The 21,784-nt window shown below is 38.4% G+C and overlaps 1 protein-coding gene across 4 annotated transcripts in view; it reads left to right on the top strand.

Annotated features, from left to right (window-relative positions):
- The window catches only part of EEF1E1 (eukaryotic translation elongation factor 1 epsilon 1), a 31,508-nt gene that overhangs the window by 5,568 nt on the left and 4,156 nt on the right, over positions 1-21,784 (top strand). For 2 of the 4 annotated variants that reach the window (XR_008625561.2, XM_008952877.4), the window contains exons 2-3: positions 1,892-2,092; positions 9,041-9,136. Coding sequence is in view for 3 of the 4 variants with exons in the window: in XM_008952877.4 (XP_008951125.3) it covers positions 1,892-2,092; positions 9,041-9,136 (297 nt within the window). In the remaining variant the exon portion in view is untranslated. Of the gene's footprint in view, positions 1-1,891; positions 2,093-9,040; positions 9,137-19,303; positions 19,942-20,566; positions 20,667-21,784 lie in introns of those variants that run through there. The other 2 variants (XM_034961412.3, XM_003827529.5) reach the window with 2 other exon arrangements.

Raw genomic sequence — 21,784 nt, 5'->3', positions numbered from 1 at the left:
GGCTACAAACCTGTACCGCATGTTACGGTACTGAATAATGTAGGCAGTTGTAACACAATGGTAAGTATTTGTGCATCTCAATATACTGAAACATAGAAAAGGTACAGTAAAAATACTTAAAATACTTGATTATAATCTTAGGGGACCACCATTGGATATGCCATCCAGAACATCTTTGACCAGAATATCATTATGCAGTGCACGCTATTGCATTTGCAGCCATTAAAAGTAATTACTTTGAAGACTATGGAACCTTAAAATGAATGTGAAAATAGTATGTGTCTCATAAGAATTGTGTATTTTAGGCTGTGTAAAGGAAAGAAAATGGACGTTTGAGCCAATAGGACTTTATTTAAACCCTGGCTCTGCCATTGCAAACCAAGCAACCTTGGTTTTTATTATCTGTAAAATGAGGATGAGATGACTTACCTTATCTTAGAAGATGTAATGATTAGATGAGAATGTAACTGGGAATTTTTTTGAGAGCATGCTTGGGTTGTGGATAATTTATTTTTACAAATAATTCTCTTTAGAGTTGGTTGTGTCCCCTCCGCCCAGCAGCTGTGAGTCATTTGATTTCTCTTTTTTCTCCAAAATATACCATACATTCAGTACACACATCTTGATGTTACCACCAAGTTAACACACTCAGGTAACCACCCAGTCAATGAATAGAACATTACTGGCACCCCTCGGAGGGTTCCATACTGTTTTCTTTCAATACATTTAATTTATTGGTGATCTTAGAGCTTGTGGTTTCATAGTGAATGGAAAGTGGAAAGAATTTTACCTCCTTTACTTTGAAGTTACCTCCTTACTTTGAATCTGTATCCTGTAGAGTATTAATCTCCTTGTATACTTCACCAAGTCGTGTTGATGTAGATGTGTGAAAATGCCTTGCAAAGTATAAATCATTATAGAGAACAAGATAGTATTTCGGCCGGGAGCAGTGGCTCACGCTTGTAATCCCAGCACTTTGGGAGGCCAAGGTGGGTGGATCACAAGGTCAAGAGTTCCAGACCAGCCTGACCAACATAGTGAAACCCCATCTCTACTAAAAACACAAAAAACTGCTGGGTGTGGTGGCACGTGCCTGTAGTCCCAGATACTCGGGAGGCTGAGGTGGGAGAATCGGTTGAACCCAGGAGGCAGAGGTTGCAGTGAGCCGAGACCATGCCATTGCACTCCAGCTTGGGTGACAGAGTGAGATTCCGTCTCAAATGAAAAAAAAAAAAAGATACTATTTCTATTTCATTGCTGAGAAGAGCAGCAGTCTTCCCAAAAAAAAACAATTCTTTTTTCATTTGCTTAAGTCATTGAGATTGTATACTTGTTATTTGTGTTTGGTCAGTCTTCCCATTAGGTAATACTTTCCATTTTCTTTTACATTTCTCATAATGCATTGTGCTTGTTTGTGTATCAATGAAATTTAAATTAATTGTCAATTTCTTATAAGCAAGCAAACCTGATCCTTTATATTGCTATTGTAATAGGGGAAACATGAAGTCAGGTTTATTTAAGTATGTTCACTTTGCTATATAATAGGGTGCAGGTAAACTTGATGGAAATTAATGCAGTATAATTAGAGTTTCCATTTTCTCTCATTGTACATAGTTTAAAATTATTGTAGTAATATTATACTGATTATTGTAGTAATATTATACGGATTTTTGCAATGTTATTACCAGTTTCATCATCAAGCATCTGTTAACAAATTGTAAATTATTTAACTGCTATTTTCTAGACTTTCATTTGTATGTAATTTAGTATCTTAGAGTAAAATCCGGGATTATTTCAAAAAACAGTTGAGGGATTTCGTGGTTACTTAGAAGTTATAATCATGATGTGGTCCTTGTTTTTTAAATTCTGTGAACTTTTTTTTCTTTTTAAGATTCCAGTTCTTCAGACAAACAATGGTCCAAGTCTAACAGGATTGACTACTATAGCCGCTCATCTAGTCAAGCAAGCCAACAAAGAATATTTGCTGGGGAGTACTGCAGAAGAAAAAGCAATCGTTCAGCAGTGGTTAGAATACAGGGTCACTCAAGTAGATGGACACTCCAGTAAAAATGACATCCGCACACTGTTGAAGGTATCGTGACTTCTCTTATAGTCTGAAATGCATGAACTGTTAATCAGAAATCTCTTTCCCCTGAGATTAAAAAGCTGTAGCTGTTGGCCTTCTTCACCTCTTTCCTTCTGCCTCAGTAGTTTGCATCTGTTATTCCCTCTGCCTGGAACAGACTCTGTTCCCCCCACCAGCCCCTCCAAGATATGCTGCCTTGGAAACTTCCTTGACTACTTCTCTCTCAGCTGGATGAGGTTCTTTGTTCTATATGCAGTCACAGCACCCTGTGCTTTTCCTTCAGGACCCTTGTCATAGTCAATAATTACAGTATTATATGACTTTTTTTGTTTTTTTGATGTGATGCCCCACTCGACAATCCCGATTCTCTAAGGGGTAAAGTACTTTCTCAGAGGCAAGAGAGAAGCAGAATCTTTTAGGGTTGTAGTTTGAAAAAAACTGTCTGATCTGGGAAAGCTCACCTTTCCCTGTTTTGAGAATCATTGCTTTAAATTTTTATTTTCAAAGGCATCAAATAATAAAATAATCTACTGGATATAGCTTCAGAGTTACCAAGAATAAAAAAAATTCCAAATGAAGTTATTTTTGTTAATTTATTTATATAAAAAGAAGGCAGATTTTAAGATTTTGTTGAAGCTTTAAATTTGAAAGAAACCTAGAGATTATTCAGACAACAGCATATCACTGTAGGAATTCCTTCTGTTTCTTAATTTTATTCTGATTGTTATATCCTGGCAATGTAAGTTGTACAAGAAAGGTCTTCCTTTATCACTTTGGGGAAAATGGCTCAAACTGTGTTCTTGATAGATGCCATCAAGAGAACTGGTACAAAGTCAGTTTCAGAACTTGGCCCTTTGTATGTCTGTTGTGATCAACCATTTATTCTTAATACCATATTCGTCATTCACAGGGACCCTTCTCTTGTGCCCCTACTATTCACAGCATTTCCAGGGGGAAGCAGTCATATCCTCCCTCCAAGTGAATGTGAGATTTCAGGCAAATAACAAGTGAACACAACCATCTTTTACAGTTTTCCAAGGGAAAGGATAGTAATGAAGTACTTGATTCTGAAAGATAGGAACAGAATTTCAATGAATTGGGTTTATAAGATTCAAAAGTTATATTAATAGATGTGGTATTAGAAGCATAGAAATAGCTTCCAAAGTGTTATCTCTGAGACATGTAAATATTTAATTGGGAGCCTCTGATTTAAGATGTTCTTATTTTTGAAATATATGTGGAGCTGGACAATTTGCATTGTCTTCCTTGTCTGACCGCAGTTTGCTCATCTGCACCTACTATATAAACGCTTGCAGTGCACCAGGATGCAGTTCTAAGGGCTGGTGGTGCATTAGACACAGTTTCTGCCCTTACAGAACTCAGACTGGTGGGTGAGACCGATTGTACATAGAGTGGATTGCAATGTGATTTTGGCCACATGCACAGATGAGAAAAGGGTTGATTTGTTTTGTTTTGCTATTTTAAGACAGTATTGTTTTTATTTTAAAAGCAGTAAATATTACAGAATTTAGGAAGTAGAAATAAGCAAATGGAGGACATTTGAAACATCCATAGTCCCACCAACAAGAGAGAACTATTAATGCTTATGTTTGGCCATCAGATATTTATTAAACCCCTTTTGTGTTTTTTCTATGCCTTTTTTTTCCTTTTGTATATATGTGTGTATGTATTAAAAAAAAAAAAACAGGCACCTACTGGGCATGGTAACCTGTTGGTTTTGTTTTGTTTTTTTTCTTTTTTTTTTTTTTTGTCACAGGTTCTCACTCTGTCACCCAGGCTGGAATGCAGTGGCGTAATCTTGGCTCACTGCAACCTCCACCTCCTGGGTTCAAGTGATTCTTGTGCCTCAGCCTCCCGAGTAAATGGGATTACAGGTGTGCACCACCACGCATGGCTCATTTTTTTGTGTTTTTAGTAGAGATAGGGTTTCATCATGTTGGCCAGGCTGGTCTCGAACTCCTGACCTCAAATGATCCGCCCACCTCAGCCTCCCAAAGTGCTGGGATTACTGGCATGAGTCACCTCGCCTGGCCAGTAAACTGTTTTTTTGTTCACCAACAATGTGTTGTCAACACCTTTTTACATCAACAAGTATTCACTTACACTCTCCTTTTAATAACATGTTAGCGTTGCATCATATATAGTTGACCCTTAAACAGTGCAGGGCACTGACTCCCTGAGCAGTTGAAAATCCATGTATAATTTTGATTCCCCAAAAACTCAATTGCTAATAGCCTACTGTTAACTGCAAGCCTTACCTGTAACATAAAGTCAGTTAATACATATTTTGTATTTTATGTGTATTATATACCGTATTCTTAAAGTAAGCTAGAGAAAAGAATATTACTAAGAAAATCATAAGGAGGAGGGAATACGTTTACTATTCATTAAGTGGAAGTGGATTGTCATATAGGTCTTTATCCTCATAGTCTTCACTTCACATTGAGTAGGCTAAGGAGGAGGAAGAAGAGCAAGGGTTTGTCTTACTCTCTTGGGTGACAGATGCAGAAGAAAATTTGTGTTTAAGTGGACCTGTGCAATTCCAACCTGTGTTGTTCAAGGTTTAAGCTGTAATTGTACCACAATTTAAATTATCTATCCCTGGGTAGTTACTAGATTGTTGCTAAATACTTGAGCACATTCCCGTTTGTTTCCTTAGCCTAATTTTTTTTTTTTTTAAATAGAGTCTTGCTCTGTCACACAGGCTGCAACCTCTGCCTTCCAGGTTCAAGCAATTTTCCTGCCTCAGCCTCCCAAGTAGCTGGGATTACAGGTGTACGCCACCACACCCAGCTAATTTTTTTTTGTATTTTTAGTAGAGATGGGGTTTCAGCATGTTGGCCAGGCTGGTCTCGAATTCCTAACCTCAAGTGGTCCACCCGCCTCGGCCTCCTGAAGTGTTGGGATTACAGGAGTGAGCCACCGCACCCGGCGTCCTTAGGCTAAATTCCTGCAAGAGAAACTGCTAGGCTAAAAGCTATATATTTTTAAAGCTATGTTGCTCATTTGTCCTCCAGAAAAGTACATTATTATAGTATCATAGCATATAAGAGTGGCCTCTTCCACAAAACTAACATGGTATTACCTCTTTCTCCTTCACTACCCCAATTTAATTACCAAAACAAGAAAATTTAAAAATTATTCGTTTGAGGCCGCATGCGGTGGCTCACGCCTGAAATCCCAGCACTTTGGAAGGCTGAGGCAGGCAGATCACTTGAGGTTAGGAGTCCGAGATCAGCCTGGCCAACATGGTGGAACCCCCATCTCTGCTAAAAACAGAAAAATTAGCTGGGCATGATGGCACGCACCTGTAGTCCCAGCTACTCAGGAGGCTGAGGCAGGAGAATCACTTGAACCCGGGAGGCGGAGGTTGCAGTGAGCCAGGGTCACCCCACTGTACTCCAGCCTGGGCAACAGAGCGAGGCTGTTTCTCAAAAAAAAAAATTATTTGCTTTTTTTTTAAAATAAAATTATTAATGTGTCGTTTTCATACAGCTTATTAGCTATTTTATTATTTTTAAAAATTCACTTACATGTATTCCTTGCCTGTGTTTATACTGGGCTGTATAGGTTTTTATTATTTATTTTTAAAACTCTTCCTTTTAGGATATTATGAAAGGGTTTAATTCTTATTTGTCAAAGTGCCACTTCAGTGGTAAAACCACAATGCTAAGTTTAAATGCCTCATAAATAAGGTAGTATATAATTTCAAAAAGCAGGCATTACAAAACACTAACATTTGTTGAGTCTAGATGGAGGGTATATAGTTGTTTATTTTACTGCTTTTTCAACTTTTTTGTATTATTAGAAAGTTTAATAGATGGAAGGAAAAAGAAAAATCAGGTGGAATTGTAGGGGAAGTATTTAACAGTTTGACAATGGCATCAGAAAGAATTGTAAAAAAAAAAAAAAAGGAAACGAATGTCAGACATAATTAGTTCTCACCTGTGAATATTTTGAATGTGTGTGAAACTCTGTCTTTTGGTAGGAAAGATTTTATTTATATCATGAACCCAGAAAATATTACCTAATCATAGTTTATAAAAACTACATTTTTAAGAGTCTTGGCCAGGCGCGGTGGCTCACGCCTGTAATCCCAGCACTTTGGGAGGCCAAGGCAGGCTGATCACGAGGTCAGGAGTTTGAGACCAGCCTGGCCAACATAGTGAAACCGCTGTCTCTACTAAAAATACAAAAAATTAGCCGGTCATGTTGTGTGCCTGTAGTCCCAGCTACTCAGGAGGCTGAGGCAGGAGAATCGCTTGAACCCTGGAGGCAGAGGTTGTGGTGAGCCAAGATCACGCCACTGCACTCCAGCCTGGGCAACAGAGTGAGACTCCATCTCAAAAAAAAAAAAAAACAGTCTTTATCACTAAAACACGGATATAGATTCTGTTTTTGGAAAAAATATACAAAACTGTTATTGTTTCAGGTCTTTAAATACTTCTTGAAATTAAATGAAGATGTATTTATTTTATTTGAAATTTAATGGAGATATTTTATTTCTTGTACTTTCTCAAAGTTGATTTCTCTGAAGATATTTGGAGAGAAATCATCTCCATTCAACAGAGTACCATAAAATTTAAGTGGTAGTCCCTAATATACCAATACATTCTACCCTTTCCAGCCAAATTTTATTTTGATTCTTCCATGCCCGCCTCATTTGTGTCCATATTCCTTTATGTTCTTATCTCTACCACCTTTAGGGGCTCATATTCATATACCATTTTGAAAATGACTGTCTTTAAATGAAAATCGTCAGAGAAAATGTGTTTACTCTTTATTAAGTGGAAGTAGATTATCATAAAGGTCTTCATCATTATCTTCATGTTGAGTGTGTATCATGTTAACTTTGTTTGCAGACTCAAAGAGATTAAATTCAATTCTGCAAACATTTTTTATTGATTGCTGAACCACTATATTCTGCAAATATTTTTTACTGATTGCTGAACCACTATATTCCAGATACTTTGGGATGTTGCTATGGTCTGAATGGTTGACTCCCCCTCCCCAAATTTATATGTTAAAATTCTAACCCCCAAAGTTATGGAGTTAGGAGGTGGGGTCTTTGGGGGTGATTAGATCCTGGAGGCAGAGCCTTCATGAATGGAATTATTGCCCTAATAAAAGGCCTGAGAGAGACCTCACCCCTTCCACCAAGTGAAAAGACAGCTGCCTGTGAACCAGGAAGCAAGCCCTTACCAGACACTGCATCTGCCATCGCCTTCATCTTAGACTTCCAGCCTCCAGAACTGTGAGGAATAAATCTCTTTTGTTTACATGCCACCCAGTCTATGTATTCTATTATAGTTGCCCAAGTGGACTAAGACAGATGTGATTTGAGAATCGGAACAAAATGCCCTCTCTATAGTTTAAGGAATTCTTCTAGAATAAATGCTGTTGATTACTGGACAGTTTTTTATATCTAGTCCTTAGAGGAGCCTCAAAGAATATTTAATAATAGTTCATATAACTCATTTACAAAACCTTTCTCTGAAGGTTTTATGAATCTGTTGTTTCACTTAATTGACTATAATTCAATGTAAATTCCTGTTCTGCTAAATTAAGTGTTAATTTTAAGAGAAGCCAACATTTTCCATCTCAGGAAATTGACGTATTCATGCTGTTCTGCCAGAAAATACCTCGAACAAAAGTAAAAATAGATAAATTGGACTATGTCAAAATTAAACATTTCCGGACACAATCAAAGGAGACAACAGAGTGAAAAGGCAGCCCATAGAGTAGGAGAAAATATTTGTAAATCATATGTTTGATAAGGGGTTAATATTCAGAATATGTGAAGAACTCCTACAACTCAGCAACAAACAAACCCAGTATCCTGATTTCAAAAGTGGCAAAGCACTTTAGTATACATTTAGCCAAAGAAGATATACCAGTGGCCAGCAAGCATATGAAAAGATGCTGGAATCACTAATCATTAGGGAAATGTAGATCACGTTTACAGTGAGATATCATCTCACACCCATTAGGATGGCTACTACCAAAAAAAATCCCACAGAGCAACACAACATGTGTTGGTGAGGATATGAAGAAATTGTAACCCTTGTGCATTGTTGGTGGGAATGTAAAATGTGCAACTGCTATGAAAAGCAGAATAGCACTTCCTCAAGAAATTAATGGAATTACCATATGGTCCAGCAATTGTACTTGTAAGTATATACCCAAAAGAATTCAAAGCATGGTTTTGAAGAGATGTTTGTACGCTCCTGTTCACAGCAGCGTTACAGTAGCCAAGAAGTGGAAACAACTATGTCTGTAGACACAGGAATCGATAAAATATGATCTGTACATACAGTGGAATATTATGCAGCCCTAAAAAAGATGGAAATCCTGACATGTGCTGCATGCTACATGGAGGAACTTTACATTCAGTGAAACAAGCCAGTCACAAAAGTACATATAGTCTATGATTGCACTTATATGAGGTATCTAAAGTAGTCACATTCATAGAAACAAGGTAGAATGGTGGTTGCCAGGACCTAGAGGCAAGGGGAAATGGGTGAATTATTGTTTCATGGATACAGAGTTTCTTAGAATTCTCTAAAGAGATTGAAATTGTTGGGGAATTTTTGATTTTAATGGAAAAAATAAGTGTAATAATGAGCATGAGCAACAAAATATTTCCAAAAACAAAAAGCTAGACTTTAAAATGATCATAGATGGCACTTTGAATATCATTTTCTAATGTTTTCTTGTTTATTTAAGACTAGTAATGTTTAGCCTATTTTTTTAAAATGGGGTGACTGGCGTATTATTTGTGATTGTGAATGAATATTAATGTCAAAGAGTAAATTTATTAAATGGCAATATTTTGTTTTCTAGTAGCCTAAATCTTTTAAGTCATGATATGATAATTAACTTTATTATTACTGTTTTTTACATTAATATTTATTTGTTTTTTCTTTTTTCTAGGATCTTAATTCATATCTTGAAGATAAAGTCTACCTTACAGGGTATAACTTTACATTAGCAGATATACTATTGTACTATGGACTTCATCGCTTTATAGTGAGTATTTGTATAGTTACTGGCTTTTTTTCTGTAGTGTTGAGAATGATTTTTAAAACTTTGTCTTGAATTTAAATCAGATTTGCATTTTTGGCTTATCAAATAAAAATGAAAGGAATTCCTTTATACAAGGTGCCTTTTGTAACAAACCTGCACCTTGTGCACATGTACCCTAAAACTTAAAGTATAATAATAATAAAATTTAAAAAAACTTTGTCTTGAATTTAAATCAGATTTGCATTTTCAGCTTATCAGATAAAAATGAAAGGAATTCCTTTCAGTTGCTTCCTTTTCCTTGACCTTGATTTTTTTCCTATGCTTCTGCTCTTCTTCAGCAGTGACTTCTCCAGCCACACTTTAGGTTTTGTCATCATCCCCTGGGCCCCATATTCCTACCATTCCACCTCTAGATCTTAACTCCAGTACCCCATCTTCTGTGTAACCACTTGTGATGGTTAATACTGAGTGTCAACTTGATTGTATTGAAGATGCAAAGTATTAATCCTGGGTGTGTCTGTGACGGTGTTGCCAAAGGAGATTAACACTTGAGTCAGTGGGCTGGGGAAGGCAGACCCAACCTTAATCTGGATGGGCACCATCTGATCAGCTGCCAGCAAACATAAAGCAGCAGAAAAACGTGAAAAGATTAGACTGGCTTAGCCTCCCAGCCTACGTCTTTCTCCCGTGCTGGATGCTTTCTGCCCTCAAACATCAGACTCCCAAGTTCTTCAGTTTTGGAACTCGGACTGGCTCTCCTTGCTCCTCAGCCTGAAGATGGCCTGTTGTGGGACCTTGTGATTGTGTGAGTTAATACTTAATAAACTCCCCTTTATATATTTATGTATTCCATTAATTCTGTCCCTCTAGAGAACCCTGACTAATACACCGCTTATCTTAGCTCTTTTGATCTCTTAGTGTCTAATTTCTGTCTGATGTAATTTGACTCCTCTTTTCCAAATCTGTATACTTTCTTCCCCCCCAACCTAGACCCCCTTTTGTGTAACTTCAGCTACGTCCTCTTAGTATCTTCAGCTCCTTTGCTTTACCCTACAGTCACCACCCTTTCCCTGTAAGTTCCCGGCTCTTGGCCAGTCCAAATAAATGTCTTCATTCTTACATCCAAGATCCAAGCTGAGCTCTACTGGAGAAATTACAACACTGTAGATTACTGCCACTAAAAATGTTTACTATCCATTTGCAGCTGGGCTCTCATACTGGCTCAGCTCCTTTTTTTTTTTTCTCCCAGCGATACTTCCAAACCTTTACTTCCTTCCTTAAGCCCCTTCCTTCTCCCTTCTCCTTTATCTTTAGTCCTTATCACTGAGCCTTCCTCCATTATTCGGCTAGAAAAATGGAGGCTGTTCATCTGAATCCCTTCATCTTCCAGCCTGCCTGATTGTGCATCCTTGTCTATCTTGTCTCCTTTTCCTGGTCTCAGCCTTGCCTTTTTCCTAGGCCAATCCATTTGTATTAGTCCATTTTCACGCTGCTGATAAAGACATACTTGAGACTGGGTAATATATATACAGGAAAAAGGGTTTAATGGACTTAACAGTGGCTGGGGAAGCCTCACAATCATGGTGGAAGGCAAGGACGAGCAAGTCGGAGCAAGTCATGTCTTACATGGATGGCAGCAGGCAGAGAGGGCTTGTGCAGGGGAACTCCCACTTATAAAACCATCAGATCTCATGAGACTTATTCACTATCACAAGAACAGCACAGGGAAGACCTACCCCCATGGTTCAATTACCTCCCACCAGGTTCCTCCTGTGACATGTGGGAATTGTGGAAGTTACATTTCAAAATGAGATGTGGGTGGGTACACAGCCAAACCATATCACCATTCATCTGGCCTCTTACCTGAATCTCCTCTCTGCCTCCTGCCCCTTTTCTGGATCTTGCTCCAGATCGTATTTCCTTTTTTTTCCTTCAATCTTGTCCACTACCTACATGATCAGTCTCTTTATTTTAAATTTGTTCATGAACGATGACATGATACTCACTATGTTCTTGGCACTGTTCTTCATGCTGTACAAATGTTGACTCATTTAATCCTAATAACAGCCATATAGGGTAGGCACTAATAATATCAGCCCCATTTTACAGATGAGATAACTGAGGTGTAGAGAGGTCAAGTGTTTTCTTTGAGATTGCCCAAGTAAGTGGTGGAACAAGGTCCAGAAACCAGACACTTTGGCCCCAGAATATGTGCTTTGTTATGACCATCTCTCTGCCTACAAGCTTGGCTCAACTCCCCATCACCCCAACACCCATCTTCCCCCTGTGGAAAAAAAAGAACTCATGTGTTTTTGTGCATTGTGCACCTCATGCATCCAGTCAATCAGATCCTGATTTCCAGCTCCTAAATGCCTCACACATGTGTCTTTTCCTGTGATCCCAATGACATTGCCCAAGTTCCAGTATTTAGAATCTTTTGTTCATCTAAAGAGGATGGACTGTAAGAGATGAGCTTGGTGGCCCCTGGAGCAGTCTTTCTCATGACCGTGTCTTTTTCTTTCTCAAAATAATCAACTCAGACAGGCACAGTAGCTCACCCCTGTAATCCCAGCACTTTGGGAGGCCAAGGCGGGCAGATCACTTGAGGTCAGGAGTTTGAGACCAGCCTGGCCAACATGGCGAAACCCCATCTCTACTAAAAATACCAAACTTAGCTGGGCGCGGTGGCTCACGCCTGTAATCCCAGCACTTTGGGAGGCCAAGGCAGGTGGATCACCTGAGGTCAGGAGTTCGAGACCAGCCTGGCCAACATGGTGAAACCCCGTCTCTAGTAAAACTACAAAAATCAGCCAGGCGTGGTGGCGCATGCCTGAAATCCCAGCTACTCCAGAGGCTGAGGCAGGAGAATTGCTTGAACCCAGGAGGAAGAGGTTGCCCTGAGCAGAGATCGCACCAAGGCACTCCAGCTTGGGCGACAAGAGTGAAACCCTGTCTTAATTCATCTGACTTCTGCCTCCCTTGCTATCCTCCTTCCCGTCATTCTCTCAGCCACAACATGTGCCCCAGAGCCTGCTGTAGGCTGGGCTGTTTCTACCCAGCGTCCTTGCATTACTCTTCTCTTTTGTTCCCTGGTCCCAGCCCTTCCCTTCCTCCCCACTTCATTTGCATTTCCCAAGTATCTCTCAGTTCCCACTCATTCCTCGGCTGCATCTCTCTCAGGCCCCTAAACCACATTGAGGTGCTCCTTCCTCTGTGTGTGTTTGTACCTCATATACACTTCAGGTCTAGCTCATTTCACTCTTACTGTAATTCTTTGAAAATCTCTCTAAATTATAAGCTGTTTGACTCAATGATTGTAGCGACACATATTTGTAACACCATTGTCTGAGGTAATTCCTGGCATGTGTAGGTGGTCACCCCTCCATAAACACTGAATAAATTTTTAAACGTATTTCTCTATGCTTTTCAAGGAGTTTCCTCTATACTTTCTCACTGTACCTCATCACTAAGAAGGAAATAGGACCAGTGTTATTGGCCTTCTTTTACAGAAAAAGAAACTAATGCTTAGGAAACTTGAGTGGTTTAAAGGCACGGCGCTCAGTTTTTGGAAGGGCCAAACTTTCAGATCTTCTGACTGAAGTGTCTTAATGTGTGGGGAAGCTCTTTGTCTTATAAACTGTAAAATACCGTAGTAATTGAGGTCTGCGCAGGCCCCAACCTGTCCATGGTTTGGGGCTGCTATCTGCCTCATAAAGCAAAGTGGAGGGTTTGTCTTTTGGAAAAACAAAGTCGTTTTCTCCTCTGAAAAAGCCTCCTACATAGTTGGCTTTGCCATTTGCCAAGAATAAGAGGGCACAGATTGAGGCCTCTTGAGTCTGGGTTTTCAGTTGAGGTTGAAGAGAGAAGACAGGGATTGTAACCAGAAAATTCAGAATGGAATGCAGTTCCCTCCAGAACTCCTGGGCTTCATGACAGTCATAGAAGTGGATTCCTTTTAGTTTCCCCTCACCCCCCAAACGTACCGTAATAATGCATGATACAGTTATTAGTTCCCTACTCAAGCTATAATCCCTCAGTTTGAATTTACTTGACTTTATTCTGAATTGTTCCTCAAAGATCCCTCAGTGATTATGTTAAATTCTGTAACATTATTGAAATGGCTTAGAATGATCCTTAATTTAATGTAAAACTATTATGAGTTTTAAATGATTTATTGAGAGCCCACTGTGTATGCCCACTATGCCATACTTGAGAGGGAGACAACAGAAGTATAAAACTATTTTCAGGGGCATATTAATCTTATTGAAGAAATTAGACTGTTTTACATGAAAGCAATTAATGAAGTAGAGAAAATGGAATCCAGTGCTAATCTCTGGTCAGAATATTATGTTATTAATGAATGAGGCAGATAAGTAGAATACAGAATCATAAAATTGTCAGAAAAATATCTGAAGATTTGGATGGCCTTGGCTGTCTAAGGGAATTTGCATTGTTTTGGAAAGCTTATGATAAGTTTGATTACAAATATTCTTTGTAAATAGGGCGACCACATGATTTCTCATCCAAAACACTTGGCTGTGAAAGGAGGCCTATTAATAATTACATTGGGACAGCAGGAGTGAAGTAGAATGAATGTTCCCCATACTTACAAAGAATATGATTCAATTTACGCAAAATAAGAGACCAAAGAGGATTTGTCTTATTTCTGTTCATCCCCTCTTGGCTTTTAAAACAGTGCCTTGTGCAGCTAAATGCTTATTGAGATTAGCAATATTAAGGCTGGGCATGATGGCTCATGCCTGTAATCCCAGCACTTTGGGAAGCTGAGGCAGGTAGATAGCTTGAGCCCAGGAGTTCAAGACCAGTCTAGGCAACAGGGCAAAACCCGTCTCTATTTAAAAAAAAAACAAACCATTAACCAGGCGTGGTAGCTCTGTGCCTGTAGTCCCAGCTACTTGGGGGAATGAGGTAGGAGGATCTTCTGAGCCCAGGGAGGTCAAGGCCACAGTGAGTCATGATTGCACCACTGCATTCCAGCCTGGGCAACAGAGTGAGACCTGTCTTAAAAAAATAAATAAAAGCAATATTTAACAACTGGTACCTATTTATAGTTCCTATTTCAGATTTTTTATCTTTGTAGTGAAAGTGTAATATAAGTAATGTTATTTAAATGTGGAGAAAGTTTATTGGAGCTGAAGTACATTGATTACCAGCTTCTTTTATTCCATGCTAGGTTCAATATGTTTTAGTAGCTTTTCGAATTTAAAATGATCATGAGGCACAACTTACCTCATTTCAAAACAAAAAAAGCCTCCAAGGTAAAGAGGATTTGCTGCTAAGGTATCTAAGCATCTCTCTCCTGGTGGCAGCCTAAACACAGTCTTTGAACTTGAGGGAGTCTGTACTTCATTTTAGTGAGACTGTGCTGCTGTGAGCATGGCTACCCAACAGGGCTCCAAGAACAATTTCTATCTGAAAACCACAATAACAAACTTGTTGGCTTTTTACAAAATATATATTTAAATGTGACATATGTTTTGACATTTAACTTTTTAAGCTTTATATTAGGAAAAATATCATCAGTCGTCCTTTGTGATGACAGCCAGCAGGCTAGTGAACGTCTGTTCAGACCCACAAGATCTGGCTTGCTGTAGCATCGGGCTGTCATTAAGAAGGAGAGTATTTCTACATCTAATTAAAAATAAAAAAGATGATACTGAAGTGCAACTCATAAACCAAGTGTTTAATTAAATTTTCCTTTCCTCTAGCTTATGCAGGTTTTGCAGTAGGGAAAAGAAATACTCGGAAAAGGAGGGAACTTGTTTGGAATTCCTTTGCCAGCAGAATGAATAAGGTCATAATCCTATAGTGCAAAATATTCCTAGCACTAGCTGCGAAGTTATTTAATTACGCGTCTAAGTGCACTGGAGGGCACTTGGTTTTTAGGCAGGTTAGAAGTGTTTCATTCAGTGCAGCATGTTAAAGTTAGGGTTACATTCATAATATTTAGCATTCTGTATGTGTTTACATTTTGTATTTTGGAATGTATGTCATCTTCATATATAGTGACCAGGATGTTATGATTAAAGATATCCTTATCCTTTTCAAAGTGAAATTGAATAGATTAATATGTAAATCACTGTTGACCATCCTTTTGGGTTCCTATCATGAGTCAAAGTATCTCTCCCACTCTAGTCCAAGTGCAGGCAAAGTAATCAGAGAAATAAACACCTTCTCAAGGAACAGGCCTCACAGACTAAAACCTACACAATGGCAGAATTGCACTGTGGTGTTAAATGACATTCCAGTTAAGTTGGGTACAAATACATACAGATGTGGAATAAATGATTTCTAGGTGTTAAGGTAGGGTGGGTGTGAGGTGCAGATTGGCCACCTGCTGATATTTACCAGGTCTTCGTGCTTTGTTTGCTTTGGCAATATTATTTATTTTTGTCCTCGTGCATTCCTTAATTTGTTTGTTCACATTATTCAATACGGAATATGTAATCAGCACAGTGTACAAAACAGCAGTCAAGGAACCTTCGAGTCATCAGATAATTCCACTGTATTTTGTTTCATTGTGAGCCCAATTTTAGTCATGGCTGAGTTATTCTAAGATCTGGTCTATCTTAACTCCATTTGAGGAATATTATGTTGCCTTTCCTTTGTTATACTGCCTGTTAGTGTGGCTGTTTATTATAACGCCAGTGACTCACTGCTTTCTTAAAGTGATTTCACTGGGAGATAGTCATCCCTGTGAACAGACTGTTACTCAAGATTATTAAAATCCTTTGTAATATTATGTGCTGCTTGACTGTAAGATTGCTATCAACTGAAATACTTTTGTTCTGAAGTTTGGAGCACCATTGGAGGCATGTGGTTCTTTTATAAGGAAAGGAAAAATAAAAGAAATAACTGCAAAATAGTCCAGGAGCACTGGCCCTAAAGAATGTCCCAAAGGCGGCAGCGTGGTGCCAGTTGGAAAGGTAGCAAAGCAGCGTGTCACCCTGATCTGGAACGGTTCACTTAAAGTGTTTCTCACATGACTTCATGGAAAATTAGTGATTCAGAATATTATCTGCTTGGCTTTAAGGTTCAAAGTCACGATAGAGTGCCAATATAAATTAAAAGGAATTATTAGGCAGAAAGAGCCAAGCACCACTATAGACACACTGGCATGCAGATCAACATGAAGCAGGAAATGGCAACTAGAACAATTGCATTGTTTCCTGTTGTAAGAAAGGAAAAAGAACTTGAGCTAGAAGGGGATGGTGGAAAACCAGTGTTGTAAGTGAAATAGTCCGGGAGATCCCATCAGAAATGTTTTTAAAATCTGTAAATTTGGTGAGGGGAGAAATCTGTTCATTTCTTTGTTTACAGTAAGTTTATATAGGGAATGTCTTCCAAAAAAGTAGCAGAGTTAACAAGTCAAGGTCATTCATAATTATCTCAGACTCAAAGGGACAAGTTCCAAAGTTTAAACTGTAAAAAGAGGTGAAAGTGGTAACCGTAACCTCATCCTTTTTGAAAAACTCTGTGAGTTTCTGGCAAAAGTTTCCTGAGGGAAAAATGAATAAATGTACATTCTTAAAATAGATCATCTAAAAATATTGTCAAATGGATCATCTAGTTAAAAATTATTAGAATAGGGGGTTGGGTGCAGTGGCTCATGCCTGTAATCCAGGCACTTTGGGAGACCGAGGCTGGTGGATCACTTGAGGCCAGGAGTTCGAGACCAGCCTGGCCAACATGGCAAAACCACGTCTCTACTAAAAGTACAAAAAATTAGCCAGGTGTGGTGGTATGTGACTGTAGTCCCAGCTACTCGGGAGGCTGAGGCAGGAGAATCGCTTGAACCCAGGAAGTGGAGGTTGCAGTGAGCCCAGATCGCGCCACTGCCCTCCAGTCGGGGCAACAGAATAAGACTCTGTCTCAAAAAATAATAATAATAAATAAATTATTGGAATAAATTAGGAATTTTTAGAAGCTTTAGGAGCTCTTGGAATAAAAACTATTTTTTACTGTGAGTCTGTTGATAATCCTGACTCTAGAGACTCCAAATGTAAAATGTTTAAGTTGGAGAATATTTATTTTGCTGTGTTCTGTATGTTAGTATTTCTTTAAATAATAGGCCTGTAAGCAACTTATACTAGTCCTCAGTGACACCAAATGCTGTTCTGAAATACAAATATCACACATAACATTGCCCTTTTTACCTGGTTTAAAATCTGGGTGAACAACTTGAACATGAACAAGCATTAGTACTCTATTGTTTGGAAATGCTTTACCAAATGGCTGAGTGGAGAATTATCTGAAATGAAAGAGGTATGAAAGGACTAAAATGGTAAGAAAGAGGTCAGATTTGAATCATCATGTATTTCAGCAGCTGACATGAAATCAAGTTGGAGGAAAACTTATTGTTACATCTGTTTGCTTTCACTGTCAGCAAAGAGATTTGTCGAAGTTGATTTTGAATTTTATTCATTCATTTATTCATTTTTGGTAAGAAAGCTCCCATTTCTTGTTAGATTTGCAGCTCTGTTTATTACTGGTTGAGCTTTTAATAAATCGTACATTTTCTTTCGAAGTCCTTGCTGAGGTTTATATATGGTAAAGATTTAGAAAAAGAACAAAATGCTCTTTTACAAAATATTTTTCAAAATATTTTTGAAATATAGACTGATGCTCAGTTTATTCCACAGATTAAGTGCTCCCTATGAAAACACACCTGACAGGTAGATGCTCCTTTCAGTTTGAATCTACCAGTTAGCCTAATGTAATTCTTTCATGTGAAACCATGAATTTTCATAATAAAAATTAAACTTTTACATTAAAAAAGACATACCTGACCAGTTTTCTTGACTGATGTGTTATTTATCTCTGTGCCATGGACTGACTATGTTATAGGTGAGACAGTTGTAGTAACATCTTTCTAAGTAGACACAACCTTACACACCTTAAACAAGATGAATATGTTTTTATAATGTGCTAGAGCAGCTTGTGTGTAGGACTTAAGTATGTATCACTAAAACCTGAAACTTAAATTTTTATGAAACAGAAGCAGTGAAGATTCTCCCTGGTAACAACTTAAGTAAATCAAGCCAACAAATATGAGTCCAAATAAACATTTAATGAGAAAATACCACCTACTTTTTAATTTTATTGTTAATATCCTTTTGTATTCTGTAATAATTACTGCATGTGGAGTGATTTATCCTTCACCTTTGGTGATCTGGTAACTTAGCAGAATGTTTGTCTGCAGAACAGGTATGTGCTAAATGCTGAAAAGCAAAGGACATTCATCTCACTAAAAATGTCTCCCAACAAGCAGGCTGCTGGGGCGTTTGTAGCGCTTGTAGGGTGGCTGAGTTATTTCTTTCTGCAAACACTCCTGTCAGCGTTATAGAGACTTGCACTATCTGTTAAGTAAATGTGACTTAAGAGAAGGAAATACACTACCCATTCATGGGGTCATGGCTGCAAGTTACTGCCCTACTGGTTTTCTCTTTACCTGATAACTCTCAATAATTCTAAAATTTATCTTAGAGAAAAGTCTTTGAGTCACCTATTTTGGAATTTGAGCCCAGTGAAATGATAAGCACCTGCAGTTTGTATCACATCTCTCTCTAACCAAATCTCTGAGCATTCTTGTAGCTTGATAGCAAATTGGGTGAACTGCTCCATTCACTAAAAGATTGAGTTCAGCTTTATTGCAAACAGAATTATGAAGGTCTGTTCTCATGCACTTACTCAGCCTCCTTCATCTGAGTCACACACCACTGGAAATAGCCCCTCCTTATATTAAGCAATATTGACTTGAAATGGATCATTTCCTTTTTTTAGATTTACTAAAGAATACCAGAGAAAGAACTGTTATCTTAATCTATCTTCCTTTCCAATGAAGTAAAAAACAAATTATTTGACCTCCAAATCCTCAGTTAATGTAAATTTTGCATTTGTTGAAAACTTGATATTTCGCAGGAAGGACATCAGGTTTTGTACTGAACATAACATTGAACACGAAGAACCTTTATAAGTCAGTGTTCACTGGGCTGAAACTTTTACTCCTATCTGAATATGTTGGCTTTTGAGAGCTCTTGGGGGATTGGTGTTGTTGTTTTTCAACTTCTGTCTCCTACTTAAGTGATATTAACAGTTGTGCTTATGTAACATCTGTGTTGTGTGTGTATGTTTTTAATCTCTACTTAGGTTGACCTGACAGTTCAAGAAAAGGAGAAATACCTTAATGTGTCTCGCTGGTTTTGTCACATTCAGCATTATCCAGGCATCAGGCAACATCTGTCTAGTGTTGTCTTCATCAAGAACAGACTATATACTAATTCTCACTAGAAGCTGTCCATGCCATACAGAAGATCTGTTAAAAATGTTTTAAATGGAAAATGTACTCTAGACCACAGGACTAATGTAAATTAATATACAGTCATTCATTATTTGTTGAAGTTGATAGAATTTTTGAAGTGTAAACTTGTGTCTGAATGTTTTATTTGTTCTTTAGTTGAAGTTTTGCAATTTTTATGTCAAAATTCAATTGCTATTAAACAAGTTGAGATCAAGTTATAAATTAACCTTGTTTTTAATAGATGACATTTATTTCAATAAAAGTTGCAAATCAGGCTTAATCTTAAAATTGGTGGTCATTTCAATGGTTGACATATTTGGCTATTTATTAACCTCTCTTTCATATTCTAAAATTCATTTTCCCCTTATGGATATTTATGGTAGTTTGTTAAGAACTGTGATAAATTGTGCCAAGGAAGCCAAAAGGGAAGACAGATGGATTTGTTTTAAAATATTTATGTGAGCTAGTAAATGTGGTTGAAAAAATATTTTTTCGTTGTTTCTTTCTTTCTGTAGTCAGTACTCATTGGGGTGAAACTAACTACTGAACTGCCCTACGGGAAACTGGAGTAAGATACATTCCTCTTGAGTTAATGATTCAATGCAGTGGCCAAAAAGAGATGGGAAATTCTTCCTCCTGTAAGGAGGAAAATAAAAAAGAGATGGGAAAGTCTTACTGTCCCACTAATTTTGGATTTTTAATTACTAGATTTTTTCTAAACTGAAAGCCAACTCTCATGGAAAGACTGCTGTTAAAGAGCTGTGTGAAGAACAGAGGCACTTTATTAAAAGATCTGTATATTTTATAACTTGCTGGTTGAATAAATAATAGTTATCATAGAGCTAAAGACCTTATCTTTACAAATAATGAGAAAAATGGGGTCTTCGGGGGCTTTCCCGTTTAATGCTACTTAATGTTTTGGTGTTGATGCTGAGTCTGACCAGTGGACCCTTCAAAGTTCTAGCAGAACTTAAAGCAGTCAATCATATTTTCTTAATTTCTAAAAATAAAAAGATAATGCTAAATTAGGATTAAAGTAGACAACATGAAGAAAAAAGCCTAGTATGTAGCTCTTGGCAATCAGTAAGGTTAGTTTCCTTTCTCTTCTCCAGGCAAATCATGATTGTTTTGTTTATAAGAAAATGAGGATTGTAACAGGCGGCCCCCATGTTTGTCTCTGAAGTGACTGAGTCAGGAGACTTCACAGGCCAGGTGTGTGGGCACAGGCACGCCTCATTTTACTGCATCTTCAACACGTGGAAGGTTTGTGGCAACCCTGCTTCGAGCGAGACTATTGGCACCATTTTTCCGTCAGCTTGTGCTTGCTTCATGTCTCTGTGTCACATTTTGGTAATGCTCACATTATTTTGAATTTTTTTCATTACTCTATCTGTTAGCAGTGATCTGTGTCCCATGATCTTTGTTACTATTGTTATTTTTGGGGTGCCACAAGCCAAGCCCATATAAGACTTCAGACGTAATAAATGTTGTGTGTGTTCTGACTGCTCCACTGACCAGCCGTTCCCCATTTCTTTCCTTTTCCTTGGGCTTCCCTCTTCCTCGAGACACAAGAGTATTGAAATTAGGCCACTTAATAACCTTACAGTAGCCCCTAAGTGCTCAGGTGAAAGGAGGAGTTGCACATCTCTCTCTAGAAATGATTAAGCTTCTTGAGGAATGCATGTCAAAACCAAAACAGGCTGAAAGCTAGGCCTCTTGCACCAAACAGCCAACTTGAATGCAAAGGAAAAGTTTTAAGGAAATTAAAAGTGCTGGCTGGGTGTGGTGGCTCATACCTATAATCCCAGCACTTCGAGATGTGGAAGTAGATGGATCACTTGAGCCCAAGAGTTCAAGACCAGCTTGGGAAACATGACAAAACCCCGTCTCTACAAAAATTAGGCATGGTGGAGTGCCTGTAATCCCAGCTACTTGGGAGGCTGAGGTGGGAGGATCACCTGAGCCTGGGAGGTTGAGGTTGCAGTGAGCCGTGATTGTGCCACTGCACTCCAGCCTGGGCAACAGAGTGAGCCCCTGTCTCAAAATAAATCAATCAATAAAAGTGCTACTCCAGTGAACACACAGATGATAGGAAAGCAAAATAGCCTTATTGCTGATAGGGAGAAAGTTTGAGTGGTCTGGATAGAAGATGAAACCAGCCACAACATTCTCTTAATCCAGGGGAAGACCCTAACTCTCTTCAATTCTATGAAGGTTGAGAAAGGTGAGGAAACTGCAGAAGAAAGGTTTGAAACCAAGCCAGCAGAGATTGGTTCATGAGATTTGAGGAAAGACACCATCTCCATAACACAAGTGCAAGGTGAAGCAGC

The sequence above is a fragment of the Pan paniscus genome, chromosome 5, assembly GCF_029289425.2.
Source record: "Pan paniscus chromosome 5, NHGRI_mPanPan1-v2.0_pri, whole genome shotgun sequence".
NCBI classification, from domain to species: domain Eukaryota; kingdom Metazoa; phylum Chordata; class Mammalia; order Primates; family Hominidae; genus Pan; species Pan paniscus.
The sequence above is the reverse complement of the archived record's forward strand: the minus strand, read 5'-3'. Positions and strand labels throughout refer to the sequence as shown.